General features: G+C 45.1%; 1 protein-coding gene across 1 annotated transcript in view; it reads right to left on the reverse strand.

Annotated features, from left to right (window-relative positions):
- LOC119394144 (uncharacterized) overlaps positions 1–25,028 on the reverse strand; it is a 250,919-nt gene that overhangs the window by 205,543 nt on the left and 20,348 nt on the right. The window contains exons 10-12 of the mRNA XM_049415655.1: positions 23,825–23,993; positions 22,104–22,240; positions 16,904–17,068 (exon numbers count right to left, since the gene is read on the reverse strand). Coding sequence (XP_049271612.1) covers positions 16,904–17,068; positions 22,104–22,240; positions 23,825–23,993 — 471 coding nt within the window. The remainder of the gene's footprint in view (positions 1–16,903; positions 17,069–22,103; positions 22,241–23,824; positions 23,994–25,028) is intronic.

Below are 25,028 nucleotides of genomic sequence, written 5' to 3' on the forward strand. Positions count from 1 at the left end.
TCCACCCGGATTTTGGAACATTTTTGCATTCACGTGATATAGTCAGCAAGAGTCGTAATTATACCTGTTCCCGCAATGTCCGCGAATAGCAGGCAAGCCAATACGAGACCGGCAAAAATGTCATCGTCAGTCGTCACGCTGCGCTCACGAGGACATGTCCCCTTGAGAAAACGTTCGTGCGAGCGACATCGCTTCTACGATCAGTTATCATATTACGCACAATGTCATTCATAATTCAAGCGGGTTACTAAGTTTGAAAGCGTCGACGATGCCCTTAAGAAGTAGTGAAACAGCCAACTAGGAATGACGAAAAAATATGTACTGGCGTAAAAAACAAACACAGGATAATAACAATGGTGGTAACGTAGCAACAAACGGCAACCTGCTTAGTGACATATTTTAGCCGCGAAACAGCACATACGCAAAGCAAAGAAACATACTACAACGCTGCAACGCTGTGGAGGCTAGCGAGACTTTTTGCAGTCGATGCGTTTGAACCACAAAATAGTCCAATAAGTTCACCACCCGTAATATGATTTCTTTTCGTCTTTAGGCTGAGAAATAAACGAAGATGCTTTGTACTACAGATATAAACAAACCACGTTATACGACTGCAACGCTGCAACCCTGTGGAGGCTAGCGAGACTTTTTGCAGTCGATGCGTTTGAACCACAAAATAGTCCCATAAGTTCACCACCCGTAATATGATTTCTTTTCGTCTTTAGGCTGAGAAATAAACGAAGATGCTTTGTACTACAGATATAAACAAACCACGTTATACGACTGCAACGCTGCAACCCTGTGGAGGCTAGCGAGACTTTTTGCAGTCGATGCGTTTGAACCACAAAATAGTCCAATAAGTTCACCACCCGTAATATGATTTCTTTTCGTCTTTAGGCTGAGAAATAAACGAAGATGCTTTGTACTACAGATATAAACAAACCACGTTATACGACTGCAACGCTGCAACCCTGTGGAGGCTAGCGAGACTTTTTGCAGTCGATGCGTTTGAACCACAAAATAGTCCAATAAGTTTACCACCCGTAATATGATTTCTTTTCGTCTTTAGGCTGAGAAATAAACGAAGATGCTTTGTACTACAGATATAAACAAACCACGTTATACGACTGCAACGCTGCAACCCTGTGGAGGCTAGCGAGACTTTTTGCAGTCGATGCGTTTGAACCACAAAATAGTCCAATAAGTTCACCACCCGTAATATGATTTCTTTTCGTCTTTAGGCTGAGAAATAAACGAAGATGCTTTGTACTACAGATATAAACAAACCACGTTATACGACTGCAACGCTGCAACCCTGTGGAGGCTAGCGAGACTTTTTGCAGTCGATGCGTTTGAACCACAAAATAGTCCAATAAGTTCACCACCCGTAATATGATTTCTTTTCGTCTTTAGGCTGAGAAATAAACGAAGATGCTTTGTACTACAGATATAAACAAACCACGTTATACGACTGCAACGCTGCAACCCTGTGGAGGCTAGCGAGACTTTTTGCAGTCGATGCGTTTGAACCACAAAATAGCCCAATAAGTTCACCACCCGTAATATGATTTCTTTTCGTCTTTAGGCTGAGAAATAAACGAAGATGCTTTGTACTACAGATATAAACAAACCACGTTATACGACTGCAACGCTGCAACCCTGTGGAGGCTAGCGAGACTTTTTGCAGTCGATGCGTTTGAACCACAAAATAGTCCAATAAGTTCACCACCCGTAATATGATTTCTTTTCGTCTTTAGGCTGAGAAATAAACGAAGATGCTTTGTACTACAGATATAAACAAACCACGTTATACGACTGCAACGCTGCAACCCTGTGGAGGCTAGCGAGACTTTTTGCAGTCGATGCGTTTGAACCACAAAATAGTCCCATAAGTTCACCACCCGTAATATGATTTCTTTTCGTCTTTAGGCTGAGAAATAAACGAAGATGCTTTGTACTACAGATATAAACAAACCACGTTATACGACTGCAACGCTGCAACCCTGTGGAGGCTAGCGAGACTTTTTGCAGTCGATGCGTTTGAACCACAAAATAGTCCAATAAGTTCACCACCCGTAATATGATTTATTTTCGTCTTTAGGCTGAGAAATAAACGAAGATGCTTTGTACTACAGATATAAACAAACCACGTTATACGACTGCAACGCTGCAACCCTGTGGAGGCTAGCGAGACTTTTTGCAGTCGATGCGTTTGAACCACAAAATAGTCCAATAAGTTCACCACCCGTAATATGATTTCTTTTCGTCTTTAGGCTGAGAAATAAACGAAGATGCTTTGTACTACAGATATAAACAAACCACGTTATACGACTGCAACGCTGCAACCCTGTGGAGGCTAGCGAGACTTTTTGCAGTCGATGCGTTTGAACCACAAAATAGTCCAATAAGTTTACCACCCGTAATATGATTTCTTTTCGTCTTTAGGCTGAGAAATAAACGAAGATGCTTTGTACTACAGATATAAACAAACCACGTTATACGACTGTCAATAAGTTGTTCTGAACCGCTTAGCGTCTCTTTGTTTTCGCTTTTTGGTGTTTAATTTGCAACCCGTTGCGACGCATGACGCGCGGGCTCGTGCTAGGCTCGCACGAGCGTTTACAACGACGAAAGCCAAGGGCGGGACGCGCGTACTCACACATTTTGCTGGACGAACTTCTTGCATAACTTCCGCAGCGTTGCCCCTGATGTATGAAACGGAGCATAGTCAACGATGTATCGTGTCCCCATAATCGTTTCTAATAGGTTAACTTGTCACGTATGGTGAAACCACCGGCTTGGGGTTGGCCAAAGTTCGTTTTAAACTGGGCAAGTTATTGCTTCTCTAGGCCATTCTGACATCAAGTGATCCTGTGCAACTCAGTCTTTTTTTCTTCGTGCTCTGTTGCTCATCCAATAGTATTCTTAGTCTCAAGAACGCGTCTTCTTTATTGCTGCTAGCCGTTTTGGTTCAAATTTAACTGAAACCCCGGTAAGCAAAAGCGATGCGTCGATGCTCAAGAAATCCAATTCGCAAGCAATGTAAAAATGACAGAAAGAAGCGGCCCGACTGAAACCTACGTTTCACATAGATCCCATCTCGTAGAAATCGAGACTAGCAATGCGAGGTAATGTAGATGTTTGCCGAAAGGTTAAAGTAGCAGGTGTAATTATGAGCTTCATTAACTTGATCTCAACGCTCGTTTTCTCGCGATTTTATGCATTGTACGAGGCATCCGCGGTGTCCTTACTAAACGAAAATTGTGTTCTTATTCATGATTCGTGCAAATAGGCAAAACGCAGTGGTTATGTGGAGAGAGAGAGAGAGAGAGAGAGAAGGAATGTAGGAAAGGCAGGGAGGTTAACTAGACAATGCGTCCAGTTTGCTACCCTGGTACCCTGGTGGAAGAATTGCCATGCTTGCTGTCCCTAACGGGCTTTGCTTAAATTTAGGAAAGTTTCATACCACCACAATAGTGTCTTACAAGTTAGAACTCAGCTCGTTGTACTACAAAAATTACGGCAGGTTCGCACTATAATGGTGCCAAGCCTGAAGGAAGAGCGTAGCTGGGGGGCATTGCTCGTTTCTCTTTATTTTTTCTTTCTTCTTCTCTTTCTTTCTGTTTCTCTCTGTTTCTTGTATCTGTTCTTGTACCAGGTGCTTTCTATTTTTTTGCCTATTCTTTCTCCTCTTTCTATCCTTATTTCTCTTTCTTCCCATTTCTTCTCTCCCTCTTCTTTGCTTCTCTTTCTCTTTCTGCCTTGCTCTCTGTTTTTTCGATGTCTTTCTCTGTCTTTCTATATTTTTATGTCTTTATTCTCTTTATTTCTCTCTACTTTTCTCTTTCTCTCTAGCGCTTCCTCTCTCTCTCTCTTTCTTTCTCCCTCTCTTTCACGTGTTTCAAGTGATCCACCGAGCATAGTTTTGGGCTTGCCCAATTATTGTGACTCATACCCATCTGTGGTTTCCTGCGAACATGACATGACAAGTACTTTATTTCAGTCCTGAGGAACTCAGATCTGGAGAGCCGGAGGCTCTCCAAGATCAAGTTGGTGGCTCCGCCCACGATGAGACGGGAAGTCCAAGTCCCGCTGCGGACACCGTAGTTTTTACGGCCGGCTTAAGCAGCTCTGCTGTTTATATTACTGCCAACGAAGTCAAATTCTTCAAAATAAATAGAACATTATGGCGGTCATGCATGCCAAGTTAAATGTCCGTTAGGAGCTACTGCATTGGCTAGATATTCCTTTAAAAATGTGCTCGTCGAATGTGCGCGCCGAAATCTAGCGGGAAATTAAAAATCCCAGTTGCACCGCAAAGGCGAAGCAATAACAGTACAACAAATTGTACTGTTATACGAGGTAAGGCTCGCGGCTAACTCTTTTGAATCCGGTCTCGCGTAACTCCACAAAACGCTAGTGTAAGAGAATACGGCCGCTCCAGGGAGAGAAGCGGTTTTTGGCACAGTCTCTTCGCGTTGAGAGCACAGCACGTAGAAAGGTATACGAGCGGTGTGCTGATGCCTTCCGAGATAGCGCGCGCGTCAGTGATCGCGACCGTACCCTTGTGATAAAGGTTCACAGTTGTGTGGCGGTGTCGGTCAACTTCTCGCTTCTGTGGCTTAAAAGAACCTGAAGCTCATTATTAGGCTAAAAAAAATATTTCTCGAAGAGGAAATGTTGCTCCGTTTCGTAGTGTTGGAGCTTTTCTTTAATTTCCTTGAACATTTGATTTCTCAAAAACAACTTCTACAATTAAGCAACAAACAGGGCTTTACGAAATAAGAAATGAGAATCGGGGAAATGTCCTTGCGCGTCGAATGTGTAGCAATGGGCCCGGTGCCTTGTCGTAATTCTTTTTTTATCGCCACTGTAGGGTGCGCAGTACTCTGAATCGTTCGTGTTTTCTCCGAACAATTCCACCCGCCTCCCGCTGTTTTGTTGGTTACTCTTTAGTTCCATTCGTAGTGGAGTACATAGTATTCTAAACCATCGAGCAGATGTTCTAAACACAAATCATTCGCACATGTATGTGAATGTGTCAAACATCAATTGCGCATGTTGCTTCCACGTCTTTCCGTACGTCGATTTATGCCCATGCGACTGAATTCTGTTTTAAACGAAATAAGAGGAATCGAAGGTCTCGTTCTTCTTTGTTAGACACCATTCTTAATAAGAACCAACGGATAATCAAACAAAGGAAAGTATAAGTGACGTTATTTGTAGTCATTATGATATAAATGTGAATGAATTAAAATGGACGAAAAGACAACTTTCCGCCGGCAGGGACCGAACCCACAACCTTCGAATAAGGTGCCCGATTCTCTACCAATTAAGCTACGGCGGTGGTCGCCTACTCGTCCATTTCATAGGGTATAACTGTAAGGGGGTGGGAACGACAGCAAGGGGGCGGGAAGGGAAGTGATGGTGGGGGAAGTGATGTTAGGGTGAGGAGGAGGGAAAGGAGGAGGCGAGAGGGTAGCATAACCATGTATAGTATAGTATAGTATAGTATAGTATAGTATAGTATAGTATAGTATAGTATAGTATAGTATAGTATAGTATAGTATGGTATAGTATAGTATAGTATAGTATATGGTGGGAAAGAGAAGTGAGGAGGAGGGATGTGAGAGATAGGAGGAGGGAAAGGAGGATAGAGGGTAGTATAAAAAGAGATAAAGGAAGAAATATAAAAGAAAGAGGAAGAAGTAGGAAGAGATAAAAAATGAAATAAACAAGAAAGAAGAAGATGACCATGAAGAAAGAACTCAATCTGCTTTCCCCAGCTGGTGGCGCTTGCTTGCCAGCTCCGCTATTTGATCAGATTTCACAGGCGTGGAACTTGGTTTAATTTAATTTGTTCACATTTATATTCTCTACATTTACATTCACATTCTTCACATTTATATCATAATCACTGCAAATAACGTCCCCTCTACTTTCCGTGGCTTGATTGTCTACTGGTTTTCATTAAGAATCATGTTTTGGGATTCTCGTAAACGTATGTCTAGTAATAAAATGTCGTTCCCATCTGTATAGATATTATTCGTCTGTGATAGAATAAATTTTTTAAACGCACCGTCGAGGTAGTATGGCTTCGAAGGCGTTTAACTGCTTCGGAGATCGCGGAAAGCATAAGGTCTCCCATAGTAGAATACACACGGTACCCTAAGTCGTCCCCGTTTTCAAGCGAAGCTTGTGTTGCCTCACAAACTGGCGTTGTATTTGTGACCGAAAAAAAAAAACGAAAAAGAAAGAAAAAAGAAGAGAAAAAAAGAAAAGAGAAATTCAGGCGCACGCGACTGTACACAAATGAGGCCCTCAAAGGTGCGCCAGTCACATGCGTATTCGTATGCTCCGTTTTCCAATCGCTGATGCTATCTCGACCGTGGACTTGTCGGCGATCACCCGTTTCTGATACGGCAATCTGGTCTTCTATTGAGGTCATAGGCTATCGAGGTGACTTGTCATCAGTGTCGTACACGCTCCTCTAAAACAGGAACGACAGCTCGTTCCTAGTTCCTTCTCAATCTTGGAACGAATTCCCGTTACAAGTTCCGTTAATGCGAAAGGAACTCGTTCCAGTTACATTTCAAAAATTGGAACATGTCGTTACATTAACGTTCCATTTGAAACTTGAATCCGAATATAGTGCCGCATAATCATGAGGCGAAATAAAATAAGGAATTTAAAGCTCACGTCAAGCTACATATATATTTTACGAATTATACATAGCCGACAGCAGGTTACATGTAGATGAAAGGAATCTAAAGAAACGCGTCCAGAAGAATTTTTTATAGACGACCGGTCGTACTACAGACATATCTAACTGCAACTTTCGTGCTCGTCTATGCCAAGTGCAACACATGTGGCACTTTCCACGTCAGTCTTCAAATGCGCAGTGAGAATACTGCGCTTCAGATATTCAAGTAGAAATTTCCACACATGCATCAATATAATGAAGTTTCTTGCACAGGAAACCGCATCCAAACGAACGATACATGGCGTTTAATGAGTGCTGATTCAGTATTGCAGTGTGAGTGGAAAATAATGTGCAGTGTACATATTCACGACTTATTATAGTCCCTTGTTCGCACTCAGCAAGAGCTGCATCTCGATGTCTGCATGAGTAACTTTACTAAGGTGGACAAGGAAAGCAGAGCGGTAGATCTTAAAATATTATGCAGAAAACTAAAGAAATGCACAACAGTCTCGGGAGAGAACAGTGCTTTACGATAGGTAGCGAGACCCTGGAAGTGGTAAAGGAATACGTCTACTTAGGACAGGTCTACTTAGGACTTAGGACCGCGGAGCCGAACCATGAGAGTGAAATAACTAGAAGAATAAGGATGAGGTGGAGCACATTCGGCAGGCATTCTCATATCAAAAATGGTAGTTTACCACTATCCTTCAAGAGGAAGGTATATAACAGCTGCATCTTACCAGTACTTACCTTACAGAACAGAAACCTGAAGGCTTACAAAGAGAGTTCAACTGAAATTGAGAACTACGCAGCGGGCAATGGAAAGGAAAATGATAGGTGTAACCTTAAGGGACAAGAATAGAGCAGAATGGATCAGGAAACGAACGGGTGTTAAGGACATCTTAGTCGAGATAAAGAAGGAGAAATGGACATGGTCAGGGCATTTAGCGCGTAGGAATCATAACCGCTGGTCATTAAATGCGGCTGACTGGATTCCAAGAGAAGGCTCAAGAGAGAGACAGGAAGTTAGGTGGTCAGAGGAGATTAAGAAGTTTGCGGGTATAACGAGGCCACAGAAAGCACAGGACCGGGTTGATTGGCGGAACATGGGAGAGGCCTTTGCCCTGCAGTGAGCGTAGTCAGGCTGATTATTATGATGATTATGATGATGATGATGATGGTATCCGACAGCCGAACTTGTTTTCTCATCAGCACTTCGTTCGCAATGTTGAAGAGCCGCTCCACCAAGCGCTTGAGGGTACTGCCGTGTTGTATACACGTAGGAATAAGTCAACCGAAGTCGTAGGGGCGAGGGCAGGCTCAGCGGGCGCAACAAGAATGTAGCGCTGGATGCACGCATGTGGTTTATTGCATGACCGACGTCATTGGTACGGCGGTTGCCTACATGAACTATAATAAATATTATACACCGATTGCCACAGACATAACTTGCATGTTGAAGGGAAGCCTGCTCAAACGCAAACATCGAAGGCACTGGACAGGCGTCACTACGGCACCCGTGTCCACTGCGTTACGGTCCTCTTCCCCGCTATCCAGGCAACCGGGTGTCAGAAGACAGCTTCCCTGCGCCCCCGGCGGGCGCCTTATTCAAGTGAGAGGGGCGAGCTGTAGATTCTTGCGCCACACGCGTCGCCCATCCGACCTGTTCTGCATGATGTGCTGCGTGCGTGCGCCCGTTCAGTGCTGAGGATCGTTTACAGAAGGAACGCCGTTCCCTCTACACTCCTACGTAAACGTAACGAGTTACCGTTATAGTTTCACCGATCCTCAATGGAACGGTGGCGTTCCTCCATTCCTGCAAAAAGGAACTAGTTCCTGGAACGTCGTTTCTTGGAACGCCGTTCCGTACAACACTGCTTGTCATTTAACGTTGCCGCATTTCATTGTTGCCTGTACATGAACGCATGATCGTCGTTGTTGCCTGTCGTGTTGCCCGTCGGAGACCGGGGCGAAGGGTACTGTGGGTGACGTTAAAACTTTCTCAAGGCGGCGACGAAGCTCTGAGTTCATCACTTATATGTGAGCCCCTGTGTCCACAAGAGCAAGAACGAGTGCGTCGTCCACTTTAACATCAATGACGTCGCGTCTAATCTGCAGTGTGGTCAGAGGATTTGGTGGGAAAGCGGTCGACGTAGCATCACTTCCACTAGCTGCATCGCCTATACTCCATCTCAGAAGTTCCCTTCAACACGGCGGAGGCTACAGGGCCCCTTAACCAATAGGAAGGGTGAAAATTCCTGACGATGTATTCCTACATCGTCAGGAATTCCTAAGCGACGGCTCATTTTACCATTCCTTTGTCGCTGAAAACGCTGCGGGCGAGTAGCAAGCGCAGTTCGGATAGAAGCGGGTGGTCGTGTCTGCATGGGCACTGTCATGTTGATTTGTAACGACAGAGACCGGCGGTTATTTATACAGCGATTACAAAAATACGACGTAATTGTGATGAGGAAATTTTTTAGTTCAAGTCTTTCTGTAGCACGTGAGAACTGGTGAAGGTCATTTCGGGAAGAAGTCCACGCTCACGAGGTAGTCCTCGGATTCTTCGGCTGGCCCTGTGAACAGGTGTTGTCACTACAGGTACAGGGCTACCGGGAGGCGTTTGGAACATCGGCTGGGGGCTACCCCGCACCTCCACCAGTTGTCACGTGCTACAGAAGGACTTGAACTAGGAAATACTGCACCGGCAGAGAGACGCATACAAGACTGGGAAGATGGCTACCAACACAACAACAACAACAACAACTCAGAGCGAGAGCGCGCACTGTCCCAGAATATCTTCTTCCATTCTTGTGGATTGTTGGCTCGCGCTCGCCGTACCTGCCATGTTGGGCAGGTGGCAATATTACTTATTGATCTAAAGCAGCACATGCTAAACAAGGGCAAATGCCTCAACCCTGCGAAATGTGCAGTAATTATATCCGGAACTATGTTTTGCAGCGCAAGCGTGTGGCTTGCTTACACTCCGTAGCCTTGGCAGTGCTGAACGGTAGCGGTGAGATGGAGTGCGGTTTTCCCGAGGCAGGCGCTCAGTCGGCGATGTTGGACGGTGAAATTGGGGCGAGCGAGATGATGGGCGACGGGACAGTGGCGAACGGGACTGATGACCATGCGGAAATAGTGAACGACGACGATACGGCATGGAAGGAACGTCGTCACTGGTAGCCTGAGGTGATATGCGGTAAGGTTGGAAGCGCCCATGATCAATCTCTGGGCGACGGTTGTACCCATAGAATTCCTGACGCCAATACCACCGGCTGTTGCAATGACAGGCCACGTGACCAATGCGATGGCAGTTAAAGCAAATGGGACGGTCATCAGGATTCCTCCATTCGGCTGGACTTCGAGGGCGCTCCGGAAGGCTGTGACCTTGGGTATATGGAAATGAGGGTCGACGGTGGTCCATCGGTCGATAAGGAGCAGTGGCGCACTCAGAATCCAGGCCAGCATTGGAAAGTTTCTGACGAAGCGATAGCAGGCACCAATGGCACCATCTGAGAGCTAGAGTCACAGGCGCGGGAGCGCGTGGAAGCAGCAGACACAGCTTCAAGTTCGCGTCGGATTATCTTCGTCACGTGCTCTGCAGTTAGCGGAGCCTGGAGGGCAATGACATCTTCGAACGACCATGTTGCTGCTGTGCTCGTAAGTCGAGCGAAATGACAGGCGATAGTCGACTTTTTGCGGCCTCGAAACACTGACACTCCTTGATAATGGCCTCTACAGCGTCACAGTCCTTGCATATGAGAAGACTGAACGCATCATCTGCTATGCCTTTTAATATGTGCCCCACTTTTTCGGTTTCATTCATACCGTTGCCTGATTTGCGGCGTAGGGCACTCACGTCCTGTATATAAATCTGTTCTAACTGTTTTGCTGTGGAGAGGTTGAGGTCCACATTGCCTCGGCTACTCCATATCACGAAGTTATGCAGCGAAAAAAAAAAAAACAAAGAATAATACTGAACGGTACCTAAACATGAACAATCCGAAAAAAAAAATCATACCAATACACAGTTTGCTTGCAGCAGTTCACACTATCATAAACTGTTCACCCGCACACATTCCTCTTCTACTATCAGTATATGCACTAACACATTTCATATAAATCAATCCCTGGCTGTTTATCACAGGCGCTTATCCAGTCCGGTCTCCACTAAAAAATCTGTCAGGAAGATGTTCGCCTTTTTCTGAAGATGCATCTCAGGCCATGGTCCAAGTAATTTCTTTAATGTGAGGGGCCGTCTGTCCAAACTTGCTAATTTTTTCTTTAATTTTTCTCTTTCATTCGCGTATTTAACGCACTCCAACAGAATATGGCGAACATTTTCTTCTGCTTGACCACAATGGCATTCCGGGGAGTTGGATCGATGTATCTTGTGCAGGAAGCTCAGGTACGATTCTGTCGATGTTTGCGCACGAGTTGCCATCTCCTTCTTGGCCGCTGCCTTTCTGCCCGCAGACTTGCCGAAAACGGCACGCATCTTTTCCTTGCATGCGTTCAAGCTTACGATTTCTTCTTCGTGGTTCTCGAACCAGACTTTTGCTGTTGCTTTTAGGCAGAGCAAGATGTTCTTACCAACATAAGTGCGTCATTTCAGCGATAGGTCTTACTTGTACGTTCGTACATCGACAGCCAGTCTTCGATGTCGACATTGTCAGTTCCGCAGAACGCGCCAGGAACTTTTACCTGAGAAAGGGCAACCGTACGTTCCGGTCCCTTCGGAGGAAGCCGACGCCTCTTCTGCCATCGTGGAAAAAACCAAGCGTCGACCACTGCGGAGTTCCGTTGCATCGTGCTGCTACCCCGCACCTCCATCAAATGTCACGGGATGAGAGTATAAAAGCGAGTAATGTATTTAAAAAATATACAGACAGAGATAGACGCAGCTGCAGGCAAGATGGCGAAACAGCAACAACACGAGCGCTATTTCATACGTCGTCTTCGTCTTTCTGGAGCACTCTTGTCCCTCATAGTTTGTAACATAATATGCTAAACACTTGGATGATGGTTAGGAGAAATATTTGCGCAAAGCGATAGAAAGAAATAAAGGAAAATAGTAGGCCAGGCACGCACACGCCAAGCGAATCTTCCGATAGAGAAAGGGCTTCTGTTTTTTTTTTTCATAAGCAACACTTTCCGCGCACTTTTTTTTTTCATTACATAAAGAGACGCATGCACATGCGCAGTTAACTACGTATGTTTGTATGCTACAGAGAAACATGCGGCATACAGCGCTCCCCCTGCAGTGTGTATGGCAATCCAAATTATTCACCGCGGACTGAAAACGCATCACTGACTTTTTTTTGCCGCCGCGGCGCACATTTCCGGACAGGCATTCTCTTAATTAAGAAGGTCAGTAAACAGCATCCCGCTCTCGCTTTCACATAGAAGAGACAAACGGAAGGAACGAACGAAGCGCAGCGTAAAGATGGCCCAGGGGCCGTTTCAAGTTCGCAATAATAATTGTTGGGGTTTTTTGTGTCCGAAAATCCCGATAATATTGTGAGGGACGCTGTAGCGGAGGGCTCCGGAAAATTGGACCGTCTGGGGTTCTTTAACGCGCACCCAAATCTGAGTATACGGGACTCTAGCGTTTCGCCTCCATCGAAATGCGGCCGCCGCGGCTGGGATTCGATCCCGCGACCTTCGGGTCAGCGCTCGAGCGCTATACCCACTATTTGAAGGTAGTAGTAAGGTGTTTGAAGTTAGTATATAAGTATTCATGGAAATCAGTTTTGTTACTATACCTGCACCATCAGAAAAACTTTCGAATTGAATGAGAGACAAAAATAGTGAGAAACAATGAGAAAGAGGGGGAATTAGCATATTTATTTCAACCACGTGTCTGAAGTGCATCATAGAACAGCGTCTTCTGAAATATAAGAGCGGATGGGGAGTCGCCCTGTGAACAATCATTGTTAATAGATATCTCTCAAAGGTTTTTTTTTTACATCTCGGATACGATATCGATTTCAACTTATATTATTTTGAACGCTATATATGAGTATCTGGAATGGAATAGCACATGTTGTGTAAGCACAGCACAACTTAAAAAAGAAGTGTGACAGATGGCGTTTAGCTTATCAATGAAAATTTAGGGGAGGGGGTGTAGCTTTCCTGTTAGCAGTTGCCAAGCGTCAACTTATAACAGGGAGGCCGTCCCCCATCCCCCAGCAAAGGTTCAGCCATTACTTCCAATTCCGTCGATCGCCACAATGTTATCTGTCACGAGTATTGCACAAGTTTCTGCAAACGCGGCACTTCCGAGCGAGGAGATATCACTACGGCAGCACCTCTCGTCGACGCGGTGTAAAGTCTGACGTAGCGTAATCGACTATTTCTTTTTTTTTCATTGCCGCTTTTAACTCAGCATTTTCGCGTACTTTTTGTCTCTCCTAATGTCTTACGTCATATATAAGCGAGCTTGCAGTACTACATTGGTCTCGCGATTCGAACCTAACCACCTGGGCTCGCATTGAAAACATTCTTGCGTTAGAATTCTGAGAGAAACTTTCAGCCAATCCTTACTCGGGGCGTATGGTTAGCGAAAGGGACCATCTAGTGGCGAAGATTATTAACGAAAGAAAGACTGCGACTTAGACCCCTGGTCCCCACCGTAAATGTAGATCAGGTCATGGCGGCGCAATAGAAAACGTGTACACATTAACGGGGGTAATTTCACCGCGTCATGAACAAAATATGAATCACTTGAGTGTCATCGAGTGAGGCACCGTGCCTCAGTGAAACACCGTCGTGGGAAGCGACGCTGTTGAGAAGAACGCGCTCTTCATGTACGTAGCCGACGCCCCTATCAGCGCTCCGAGCAGAAACAGTCCTACCGTCGTGCCCCCGACCACGCCGGGAGAATAGCGCGTTCCAAAGCTAGAGTACGCCTCTGGAAGCTCGGTTATGATATCGTACGTAGAAGTCGTAGTGTCCCAGTCATGGGACACTACGGATGGAGAGTCCGTAACCACGGCTTTCGTGATGATCTCCCAGGTGGTGGTGGGGACATCGGCCTTAGTAGTTGCACTCGAAGATGTCGCCGTGGTCACTTGCTCGGTGGGTGTAGTTTCAGCCACAGTGGTCGTTTGAGTGGGAGCGGGGGCATCCGTTGTCGGTGGAGGCGCAGGTTGAGGCTTTAGTCCAAGGGGCAGTCCAAAGCCCCAAGACGACACTGTTAGGTTGACCTGAAAGAGCGACACGCAGGCGAGGCTGATCAGAATGGCACGCAAGTGGTGACAGTCGCATTGTCAAACCCTGTAGACGCATTGCGCTTTATGGTGCGCAAAATAAACAGATTCCTTCGCACAAAACCAAGAACGACTCTGAAACTGGACGGAACAAACATCACACAGAGCGCGGAACAACTACTTGAAATAGTTGCTAGTTCACGCTGTATGGAGTGGCGCCTATCATGTTCATTCATGCGACGTGCAAACACCATTTAAGAAGCTCTGGTATAACCAATTGACACCTATTATCATCTTATACACGCTATGATTGCTAGAATGAGCACGGTGAGAGAAGATGCTGCTTCAGTACTAATTGAACTGCTAATACGGAGCAAGAGCTGAAACAATAATCTATTACACAGCGTTTCCGTTTGTACAGCATACACATAACAGCCTCTCAGCAGGCACTGTTCATTGCAGTAGTTACCTAAAACATGTTTTCACTTCATCGCTTACAAATACTCCTACTCTTCGCCACAGTCCTGAAGAGCTGTCATGACACCAAGAAACTAGCTTGCCTCCATCAGAACTCGCTCAGCGTGATTGTCAATGTGCATTTACTCGTCAGTTTACTCATAGCTTACTCGTCAGTTTTCCTGACGAGTAAGCTATGACGACGGGTTGGTTGCGAGCAATGTATGGCGTTCTTTGTTACAGTTATCCATACATGACCATATCTAATCTGTTTTATATAGTCACACGAAACTAAATGATGGCGGAAGTGTCGTTTGATTGCTCTGACTAATGCCTCCCTGAACGCTCTAATCACACACTTTACCGGATGCCATTTCTTTCTCATTAGGGACTTCCCTCTTAAGGCAGGCAACTTGCACTCCACAGCCTCAGTCATACGTGTACAACTTTTAGGTGTCTCTACATTAGAAAAGACGGTACCGTATATTAGAAAAGAACGCCTAGTCTACCTTCCAAAGGTTTCAAATGTGCGACCCTAGGGGAATCTCTGTACAGCTACTCGTAATGTTGATTTGTAGTCACCCTAAACTTGAAACTTTCAAGAGCTTAGTATGCAGCCCGAGCTCAAGGAATGACAGAATTAGAGAGCTTGAGGGAAGCCCCTTTCGGATAATGACAATGTCTGTTCTTTCTCTATCAAGTGCTAGAATTTTGATTAACTGTACCTACACTTCTACCAGTACACCAATATAGAGTCCGTCAAGAACTCCGTTCTCCATAAGCTGGGTGAGATGTAACAGACATTAACTTAGAACTGCCCTCCTACGCAGCTTGTAAACCAAATACCAGCCCTTAGTTTGCGGCTTGTTCGCTACATCATCAGTACCTGTGCATTAAGTAGTCGCCTAGTTATGGATTTGAGCTTCATTGCACTCTAACGGTGAAGGGTGTTATGACAGCATTTTTGACGATAGAAACTGCTTCATGTGTATACAACGTACGCCCAAAATTTCCACAGGGCTGCGCAGTACTTCTCTCCTTCAGACGGTACGCGGAAGGTATGTAACACAAAGATAACGACACCATTTATTTCGGTTAATGTTTCCTTCCTGTACCAGCAATACAGTTTGCACGACTTCCTATCTCAAGCGAGGAGTCTGTAACAACCAAGATGCCTTCGTTAATCATGTTTGTTACCAAAGGGGGTCGGTAGAATTTTTTTTTTTGCGGGCTGGTGTACTGCATATGAAACAAATAGGCTATGCGATTTAGTTGCGCTGGTACATTTTATTGCATTTTATTACATTTCGTGACCCGCAGACGTTTCTTTATATAGATGCATATTTTCTCGAAGATTTTTATATAACCGTTTTATATAGTGTAGCTTCATGGTGAGCAAGAAACCTTGCATATGTTCTCTAAGATGCGGGTTGCCGAGGAAATTATCCGCATTTGTTGAAAGAAGGGAAACTACAAAGAACGAGAAAAAGATGCTATCTTCGCACTTAGAGCTTCAGCAAAAAGTTCTAACATTGTTTCTCAGGGCATCGAAACCTATCGAGCAAGTGGAATGAGAAATCGTGGTCGGTTTGCTACAGTAGTGTTTATTCTTAGTTTCTTTCTTCTTTTACCATCTCGGAAAATATTCCCGACCCAGCGGTATTCAGTTGCTCCCCCACCCCCGTCCCCCATGCAAGTGAGAAACGGAATATTAAAAATCAACAAATTACAGACACACACACGCAAAAAAAACGTAACTTCGCTTTGAGGTATGGGAACCGCCATTGTGGTGAAAAAACAAGAAGGATATTGCACTGAAACATAGGTTATTTAATGTAACGAGGCAATGCATGGGCTATGAAAGACACCTCGGTGGAAGACGGCGAAATAATTTTGCTAAAACGGCTGTTTCTTTATCATGCCTCTATAAACAAAGCAGATCTTGTCGCAGCATATCAATCACACGACCTACATTAGTGCTTAGCACAACTTACATCCAAGAGCAAAAGTCTGCGGCACGTTAGCCCCTCAACAAATGCGAATTTATGATCTGTTAGTGCGTAATGGTTCTAATCAAGCTGATGAATGCATAGGTTGCGATGCCAACCAGAGGCTGGAACATTTATTTTGAGGCGACGTTCCTAGACGATAAGAGAATATAACTTTCTCGAACATTTAGCGTCCCGGAAACGTTTGCAGTGGGGTGTACATAAGTCACAGCGTACGTAAATGTACACGGAGTCTTTATTGGCTGAACTTTCATGACCAATGCACCAGATTTTTGACGTCAATTTACAAGAACGTTAAGGCGAACACAGGCTAGCAATGATTAAACTCATCACACTGGCGACAGGTAACCACTGATGTTTTTAGCCCCTCGTACGTACGTTCCAGGACTGAAACTTGAATGTGGTTTACGGAGAACAAGCGGTATGACAAGCGTTTACAATACAGCAACAACAACAACAACAACAACAACAACAACAACAACAACAACAACAACAACAACAACAAATATCATGTCGCTTACTCCTTTATAGATTATTCCAAGGCTGCCTTCGCTGATGGATTTGTTCAGGTTATCTTGCATGCCTTGTAAGTCGACTTGCGTGTCCTCAATTTCTACTTTCGCATCAGCAGGAAATCGGTCCAGCAAGACGAACGTGACAAACAGCGTGTCACCTTCCGAAAAATACTGTCATTGAAATAAAGACAACGAAGAAAAACATGTGAACGCAGGAAGAAAACAAATGTATTTGATGATGGAAAAGATCGCAACAAGCGCTATTCTCAATGTTGTCGCGTGTTCTTAAATAGGAAGCAAAAGTGACATCATTTTGTTTCGAAATCCTTGAAAATAAGTTGCTACTAATGACCCATAGCCTCACTGAATGGAGGGTTTGTTTTAAAAAAGTAAACACTGAACTGCGGCCGTAAATTGCGACGAAACTTTAAGAATTAAGGTTACGCACAAAAACACTGCAGCGGATCAAAAAAGAATCTTATTCTCATCTTTCATCTCGTGGCAAAACTAAGTACACGCATTCTAGTGGACTAAATTATTAAAGTATAGAATATAACACACTATTACGTTCTCATAGGTTGCACTAGAAGTTTGTGTTTTCTTTAGATGATGGCCAGACAGAACAGCTTAACTGGGTCCGTCCTTAGATTCTTCAGGGTGCAATCTAGAGCAAAGCCTACAGCGCTCCTTAAGCCAGGATTACTTGGGAGAAGAAAAAAAAACTCATTTTCAGTGCTTTCTTTTTTGCAATTTTCTAAAATCTTCCATCGTAATAACCCGGAATAAGTGGCTCGGCGTGCATTTTTTCCCGCTTCTTTTGAGCGATATAGGTAGGAGAAAAAGGTGGAAAATTTTGGCGGATGGGGCTTTAAAGTCGCGGGTCGAGGGGTTACTCCACCTAGGCGCCGTCTCCATGAAGAGTGGCGAAACCATTAATAATAATATAATAATTTCTGGGGTTTTACGTGCCAAAACGACGATATGATTATGAAGCATGTCTTAGTGAAGGGCTCTGGAAATTTCGGCCATCTGTTAATCTCTAAAGTGCACTGACATCGCATAGAACACGGGCCTCTAGCATTTCGCCTCCATCGAAATGAGACAGCCGCGGCCGGGATCGCACCCGCATCCTTTGGGTCAACAGCTGAGCGCCGTAACCGCTGTACCACCGTGACGGACTATCCAAATAAATAAAATTATGTTTAGGTTTTACGTAGCGAAGGGATGATGATTACAAGATAGATCATAGTCGTGTGCTCCTCAATAACTTTTACCCCCTCGAATTCTTAAATGTATCGCCACGGCAGTGTTTTTGCACGATAGATAACATTACTGCTTCATGCAAGCCGGCGGCTTCCTCTTTCATGCACTTAGTTATATATCGACCCTACTCTACCTCAGGTAAATACCTTTCTCTTTAAATTTTTTTTTATCATTCCTGACTTTATTGACTGCACTGAAACACGAAAGTTTTCCTAATGAATGTGCTTGCGCTCCGGAACATGTGTTTTCTATTAGCTGTGCTCTATTTCTGTGGAATCTTTCACATGGGACACGCTTCGGCAAATTTTATGCTTCAATTTCACCCTTGTCCTTCCCGCACTCCATCTACATCGTAGTCTTCTAGCATTTAGATGCAGCATGTTTTTATCTCTTTATGGCTGACACAGTTTTGTTGTCTTGCTAGTAGTCTTCGTGTAGCTACTGCCTCTTTTAGAGCGCAGCTCTTAGGCGCCGGTTCCTTCGTTGAGCGGCATCGCCGTCGCCGTCATGTCCCGTATATGTATATATATATATATATATATATATATATATATATATATATATATATATATATATATATATATATATATATATATATATATAAACACATATAAAATAATTCACAAGAAAAATTCTTCATGCGCGCGACCGGGGATTCGAACCTGCTCCGCAGCGCGCTGCCTTAGACAGTTACGCCACGCGCCATTCGTTATCCAGGATACTATACTCGCGGACAACTTTTCTTGGCAATGAAGGGAAAGCTACGGGGGCGGAGCGTCTGCACATGTACTGCTACGCGAAGTAGTCCGGTTTGGCGCGCGTCTCGTAGCGCCGTGCAAAGTGATGGCTAGCGTTGCATTTCGACGCAAACGCTGCTTAGCGTCTAAGGTACTGGTAAAAGGCGCGACTTTTTCACGCACGCAAAAACGCAAAGTGACAACGTAAAAATTAAAAGAACTGCAAATATCTCGCTTGTGTGCGCTACGTTCCGCCTCAGACAGCTACATGTAGAAAATGAAGGAGTATTATATATATCTCACGCAGAAAATACGGACGCAATTCTAGGACTATATTCATTAGCGGTAGGATACGTGCATTGTGGCTCTGTAGCCTTCGCTTCATTGCCAAGAAAAGTTGTCCGCGAGTATAGCGGCAGAACCTGAACGCACGCGGCGTTTGGTCAAACGCACGGGACGCGACACGTGGCGAAATCAAAATTATGCCTGACGCGGGCCATGCTGCATCGTGGCCCGCGTTGCGTTTGCGTCGTATCGCTGGCGTCCCACGCTAGTTCTCGATTTTTGGGTTGTAGTGCCGCGGCACTTGTGGCCAATCGGCCAGGGAAAAAAAAAAAAAACATGGTTGATCCCTCCGTGGTAGGAATCGGTATAACCCGAAAGTGAAACGTGTCCTCACAGAAGTAGTTGGTCGGTTATTGTGTATTGATATAGGAGAGCTTGTACAATGTCTGTTGGTGTTCGGCAGCTATAGCACCGCTTGGATGCATCCACGTTGACACACAGTGGTACATCTCCATCGTGACGACTAACCATGATCATGGTTTAACCACTGTGGTAGCTGAACTTGTTAACATTTACTTGGACACAGCCTGTCATGAATTCCGCGCAAGATGGCATCAACAAGGGCATAATAAACACTGTTACGCGATACGCGCATCTTCAAAGCGCTTCAGTTGAGGAGGGAAACGGCACGGTGTGAGCTGCCGAGTAATAATGTAACCTACGCCTGTGCTCATGCATACACTACCACAGTGCGCATCAGCAACGCGGGAGGCAGAGGTTTGTAGCTTGAGCCGTGAACGCACGAAGGCGTTCTACGTTCCGCTTACCTGTGTCTCTCTCCACCAAAGCACAACATTCACTCGTCGGCACCGTTGCCTTTCCGTGGCGCTTAGTGCAGCAGTTTTATGAGTCATTGATGTTGCACTCGAAGCAGTAGGCGGCGGAGAGACACCGCAGGTGCATGTGGAAGCTGCACTACTCCAACAACCAGCCGTCACACGCGGAGCGAAAGACACGAAGCGAAAGACAAAGAACGTAACTGCGTCTAGGGCGACTCCTTGATGATAGCGCGGCCAGTGTTCCTCGCTGATACCGAGACGTTTTAACTGCGTCGTCGCCGAATCGCTCCCTATCGGTGCTCGTTAGTGTCATAACATGGCCTCCAAGATAGCGCCCCTGCCGGCGCGCAGTCTCGGAGGGCGTGATCATGACGCAGTATTTCTTTTCACCGCTCACAGGTAGCGGCACCACCCCGCCCCGCCTAGCACCACCAACAGAGAGCACCATGCGAGAGAGAATGTGTGAAATATATAAGGCGCATTTGTGGAGGCTATGTGCATGTACGCCGATGGCGTAGTCGGATTGGCGGCGGATTCCTGGCGGCGGAACGTTTTCTTCTATTTTTTTCTTTCACATCTGTTAGTGTACATTTTATCAACGTCATATCCGTGACGGAAATACGTCAGTGAAGGCTTGGTGGACCCCAGCATAAAACACTTTCGTGTTAAAAGAAGATCGCCACGTCGCTCATGGTAGCGCGAGCTTGGCTCGCGCTACCACGCTTTGGCTCTTGTACACGCTTATGCCACATGAGACGGCTGAACCAGAACCAGTGACCAGAATCGACGCCAGCAGGGAACGCGGGCCGTGGCTTCCCGTGCCACTGCCAAGCGCCCTCTTTCTTTTCTTCTGTTGAGGTCGCGCGCTGTCCGCTTTTGTTCGCCACCCAGAGGAAGGCTCCGCAGGGTCTTGGGAGACAGTGTGTCTCGATGTGTGGACAAAACGCGCATCAAGGCACCCTATTGGGACAAAAAGTACTGGGACAACGCGAACGCAAGAGTCCGCGAACGGAAGGTGCTTGTCGTTCTTGGTGTGACATTCCAAGTTGTTGCTATGGAATTCATTGCTTCGCCCTTGAGGCGAAACTGTGACCTTCTTCAATACACAACCAAACCATGCCCGTGTCATACTGCTTTTTTAAAGACGATAGTCTTTTGTCTTTCTGTCTGTCTTTCTGTTTGTCGGCACGTCCCTAGATTCAGCCACTCGGCCAAAGTTGAACCACTTGCCCAAGGGCCAGCCCTCTTGAACTGGTACGGCTGTTCATACTTGTGAACGTTGTCAATCAAAAAGTAAATATCATGCATATCTGAGGTGCAACATCACTAGGTAAGTATTAGATGGCGTGTTCCTTTAATAGAAAATGCATACATACGTAATTTTAAGGACCCTAGTTTCTTAAGCTGCGCTGAAATTTGCCTTCCTCCGTGCCCTCCGCTCGAGCTCACTGTTGTGTTTTGGTTTCGGTTCTGTATTGCACTGTACGAATGCCATGGGTTGGTGGTGAAAAACTTTAGTTTTGAGAAGGCCAAGAAGGTGAAAAAAAATATCTAAAAAATGAAAAAGCAGCGTTGTGGGCGGCCTTCATGCTGCCGGTTGTGGGTGCCGCTCTGGCATTCCTGTTTTACCCTGGCGACGTGTAAATAAAAGAGTGTGTGGAGAGTACCCGTTGAGTGCGGACGTTTCTTCTGCTTCAGCGCTTCGCGCCAAACCGCGTGTTCGGGCTGGCTGGCGTCCCCGCAGGTCGCGTTGGTCACCGCCGGTCTTCGCCTGCTGCTGCGCCGGGACTACCAGCACGCAACACAGCACTCATGTTTCCCGACGTATTGCCAGATGGCGTCCATATCTCACACAGCGCCTCTTCTATCGTCTTTACACGACATTTGCAGCGAAGCACGCAGATACGCGGCCAATTTTTTATACGTGCGAGCAAGCGCTTTCGTAGCCCTGAATATTAAACACCTGTGGTATTCTAGAAACCAGATGGCTTTGCAATTTACTTACGCAAAGTTTTAGGTTGGGGGAAAAATTATCTTTTTTGTTTCAACATAAGACGCAGCATACTGCAAACATGTGCTTACCCCTTTGACTCGAGTGACGCGCAGTGAGTGGTCTGAGAGAGAAGAAGCCTGATCGAGTGCCTTACGCCAAGCAGACAAAAACGTAGGGTCGCTGAGCGTAGAAATTGAAGAAAGCGTGGAGTAGTCCGAGGATGATACTGCAATTAGAGAAGCACAGGTGGCAGGATCCGAGTACAGCACAGGAGCTTTGAAAAAGCGTGAATTACCCCCCCCCCTCCCCCCAACACACACCAACAAAAAATATATCGTGATTATATAGAGAAATAATTTGTAATTTCAGATCATACCTCTCTGCTTTCTATAAATCTGTCGTCTAATTTGCTTCATGCTTCATTTTGGCCCACATCGCTCCCTATATTATGGAATTGTGGGAAACATTGTGGTTAAGTAACGTTATATTCAACTTTAGGACATATGAGCAATACCTCATATATCAGCAAGTCAAGGTTACGACACGTCACATATGCTCGTAGCATTTTGCTTGCTGTTATAACAGCTTCAATATCTGGTCATTCTCAACAGTTCAGTGAACGACATCGAGGAGTGCTCTTCTGCGAAGCTAGTTTCTGTGCCACTATTTTGAAACAACGGTATAGTTCTTTACGAAGGAGTGAACGCTGGACTCCGAGAAATATGCTATTATGCTACCCTTCTGATTAGCGAAACTTGGGAAGGTATTAGAAATTCGTATTAAAAACTAATTTAATTAACACCGAACTCCACTTTTATTTCCCCATTTCAGATTCGATGGCTTCAGTTTATTTCTCTTGTTTAGCAGGTAGCAATTACAAACTTTACCTCAGAACATAGCGTGAGCCATGTGAGAGTGGCTTGCACAGTGTTGCTATATCCCGGCGTGGTTTTATACTGAGGTGGCTCGTTGTGTTTTTCCTTGATTTCGTCGTAGTTTGCAGTTTCGATATTTAATTCATTTATGTATACTTTTTTTTTGGTCAAGCGCGAATCGACGAGGGAGCGCTCTCTTTTCGCCTACAAGCATTATTGAACGGGTACGGGAATTATCTATACGACAGGCGACTACCTGCAATAAGGGGACCGCCCACCTATAGGCGCAGAACAATTTGCTCAAAATAAAACATTAATTCTTCCTGTCTCTCTCTCAGGTGAATCGAGCATTTCTTTATTGAAATATGCCTTTCGAATAGCTGGGTCACAAGGGAAAGTGACTGCGATAAAACATGGCCAAGGAGCAATGCCCAGTTACGTACGAGCATTGAAAATGAGGTAATGAGATTTTTGTCAGCTCTGCGGCTTCAATAATTCTATTTGTGCAAGGCTTCATTATAGCTTCCGCCTATCGTAAAAAAAGCGCAAGCCCAAACGGGGCTTTGTTGGCAGCGGCTGACTGGTGATTGTTTCCTTTGCGGATGATATACACTTTCAATAAAGGAATGTTTATCATAGAAGGAGAAATACTCACAAGCATGGCGATAAGTAATGCTCTAATGTCAAATGGAGAATTATACCTTGCTAACTTTTGCACTCTTGTATTCCGGAAGCTGGTGAACCTCGAGATTAAATTTAAGAGAACGGACCCTGCCTTAAATGCTGTGACGATCGAGTCGAGTCACGTACAAAACGCTTGTTCCTTTGGTATGACGCTTGCGAAAGGTCACGTCTGATATCAAAGTAAGGCTCGATTCCTTTTTTTTTAAGCCGACAATGAAACTTATGCTACGAACTTCGCGAATGATACTCACGTTTCACTTCGAGATAGGCATCCACCGAATCGTTGTCCTTGTAGCAGGGCGAAATGTCGAAGCCATGCAAATCGATGAGTTCCGGTGGGTTCTTGAACGAGTCGTAGAAGTTGTAGCTTAACCGTGTACCCTCTTCAAGGGACAAGGAGTTTTCGCTCTCACTCGGAACCTTGGAAGCAAAGGCAAATGCTTTGGCGCAAAGGTCTCGAACGGTGCCGTGCGAAAGTGATTTCTTTTCATCCCCCCACTCCTCCCTTCTCCGTAAGCTACACTAAGAAAAAAAGGTGTCCTTTGACTCCTTTTTGCTACACATGTGACTCTCCTATGCATAACTCTCTTTAGAGAGTCACGTTGACTCTCTTTAGGAGAGTCATGGTACGCACGACTCTCCAAAAAAGAGTTAGCGTGCCTTTTTAAAGAGAGTCATAGATCCAACGACTCTCCTAAAGAGAGTCAGCGTGCCTCTCTAAAGGGAGTTATACATGGGAGAGTCACATGTGTAGCAAAGAAGACACCTTTTTTCCTTAGAGTGTAGGACCACAAGAATTATCATATACGTAACGGTGCCGTACAAAGCAAAGAGTGTTAAGGCGAAGGACAGATACGTAGTGCCAGTTGAAGGCTTCCCTTGGACGAAGGTTGGTTGAGGCGAGTTGAAAAGGGAAGCTCTATTAATCCTGAGTGAGCTAGGAACCGATTTACTGTTGAAAATAAATTCGCTGAGGTCCACATGTTTTTCAAGGCAGACGCATGTGAGGAACTTAAAAATGACGATTTTAACTTTACGTTCGTATTTCCAACGAACGTCTATTTAATGTATATTGTAGCAGACTCTTATGTATATAACAGTGCAAGTACCTTCTGTTGCCGCTAACCTAGTATGCCTGAAAAGAGTAGTGCAGAAAACGGTGCATGTGAAAATTTTCATGATCAGTTGGATATAAAGCTCTAATAATGTGCTCGAACATACCAATACTGACAGAAGCAGCAATATATCAAACGTTAACTTCCACATTATTCCCTATCACAGTTGCTGAAGGAAATCGAAATAACTGACTTTTCAGTGTTTTAAATGATTTCTTTTTAGTTCACGCCTTTGTTCAGCAGCACTATAGTAGAAGCACAAGATTAATACTGTCGAAGTTATAGCGACAATTACAGTGAACTTCAGTCCAGCTTACCATAAGTATCCTTAATTTATTCA

This window comes from Rhipicephalus sanguineus, chromosome 5, assembly GCF_013339695.2.
Source record: "Rhipicephalus sanguineus isolate Rsan-2018 chromosome 5, BIME_Rsan_1.4, whole genome shotgun sequence".
In the NCBI taxonomy this organism is placed as follows: Eukaryota; Metazoa; Arthropoda; class Arachnida; order Ixodida; family Ixodidae; genus Rhipicephalus; species Rhipicephalus sanguineus.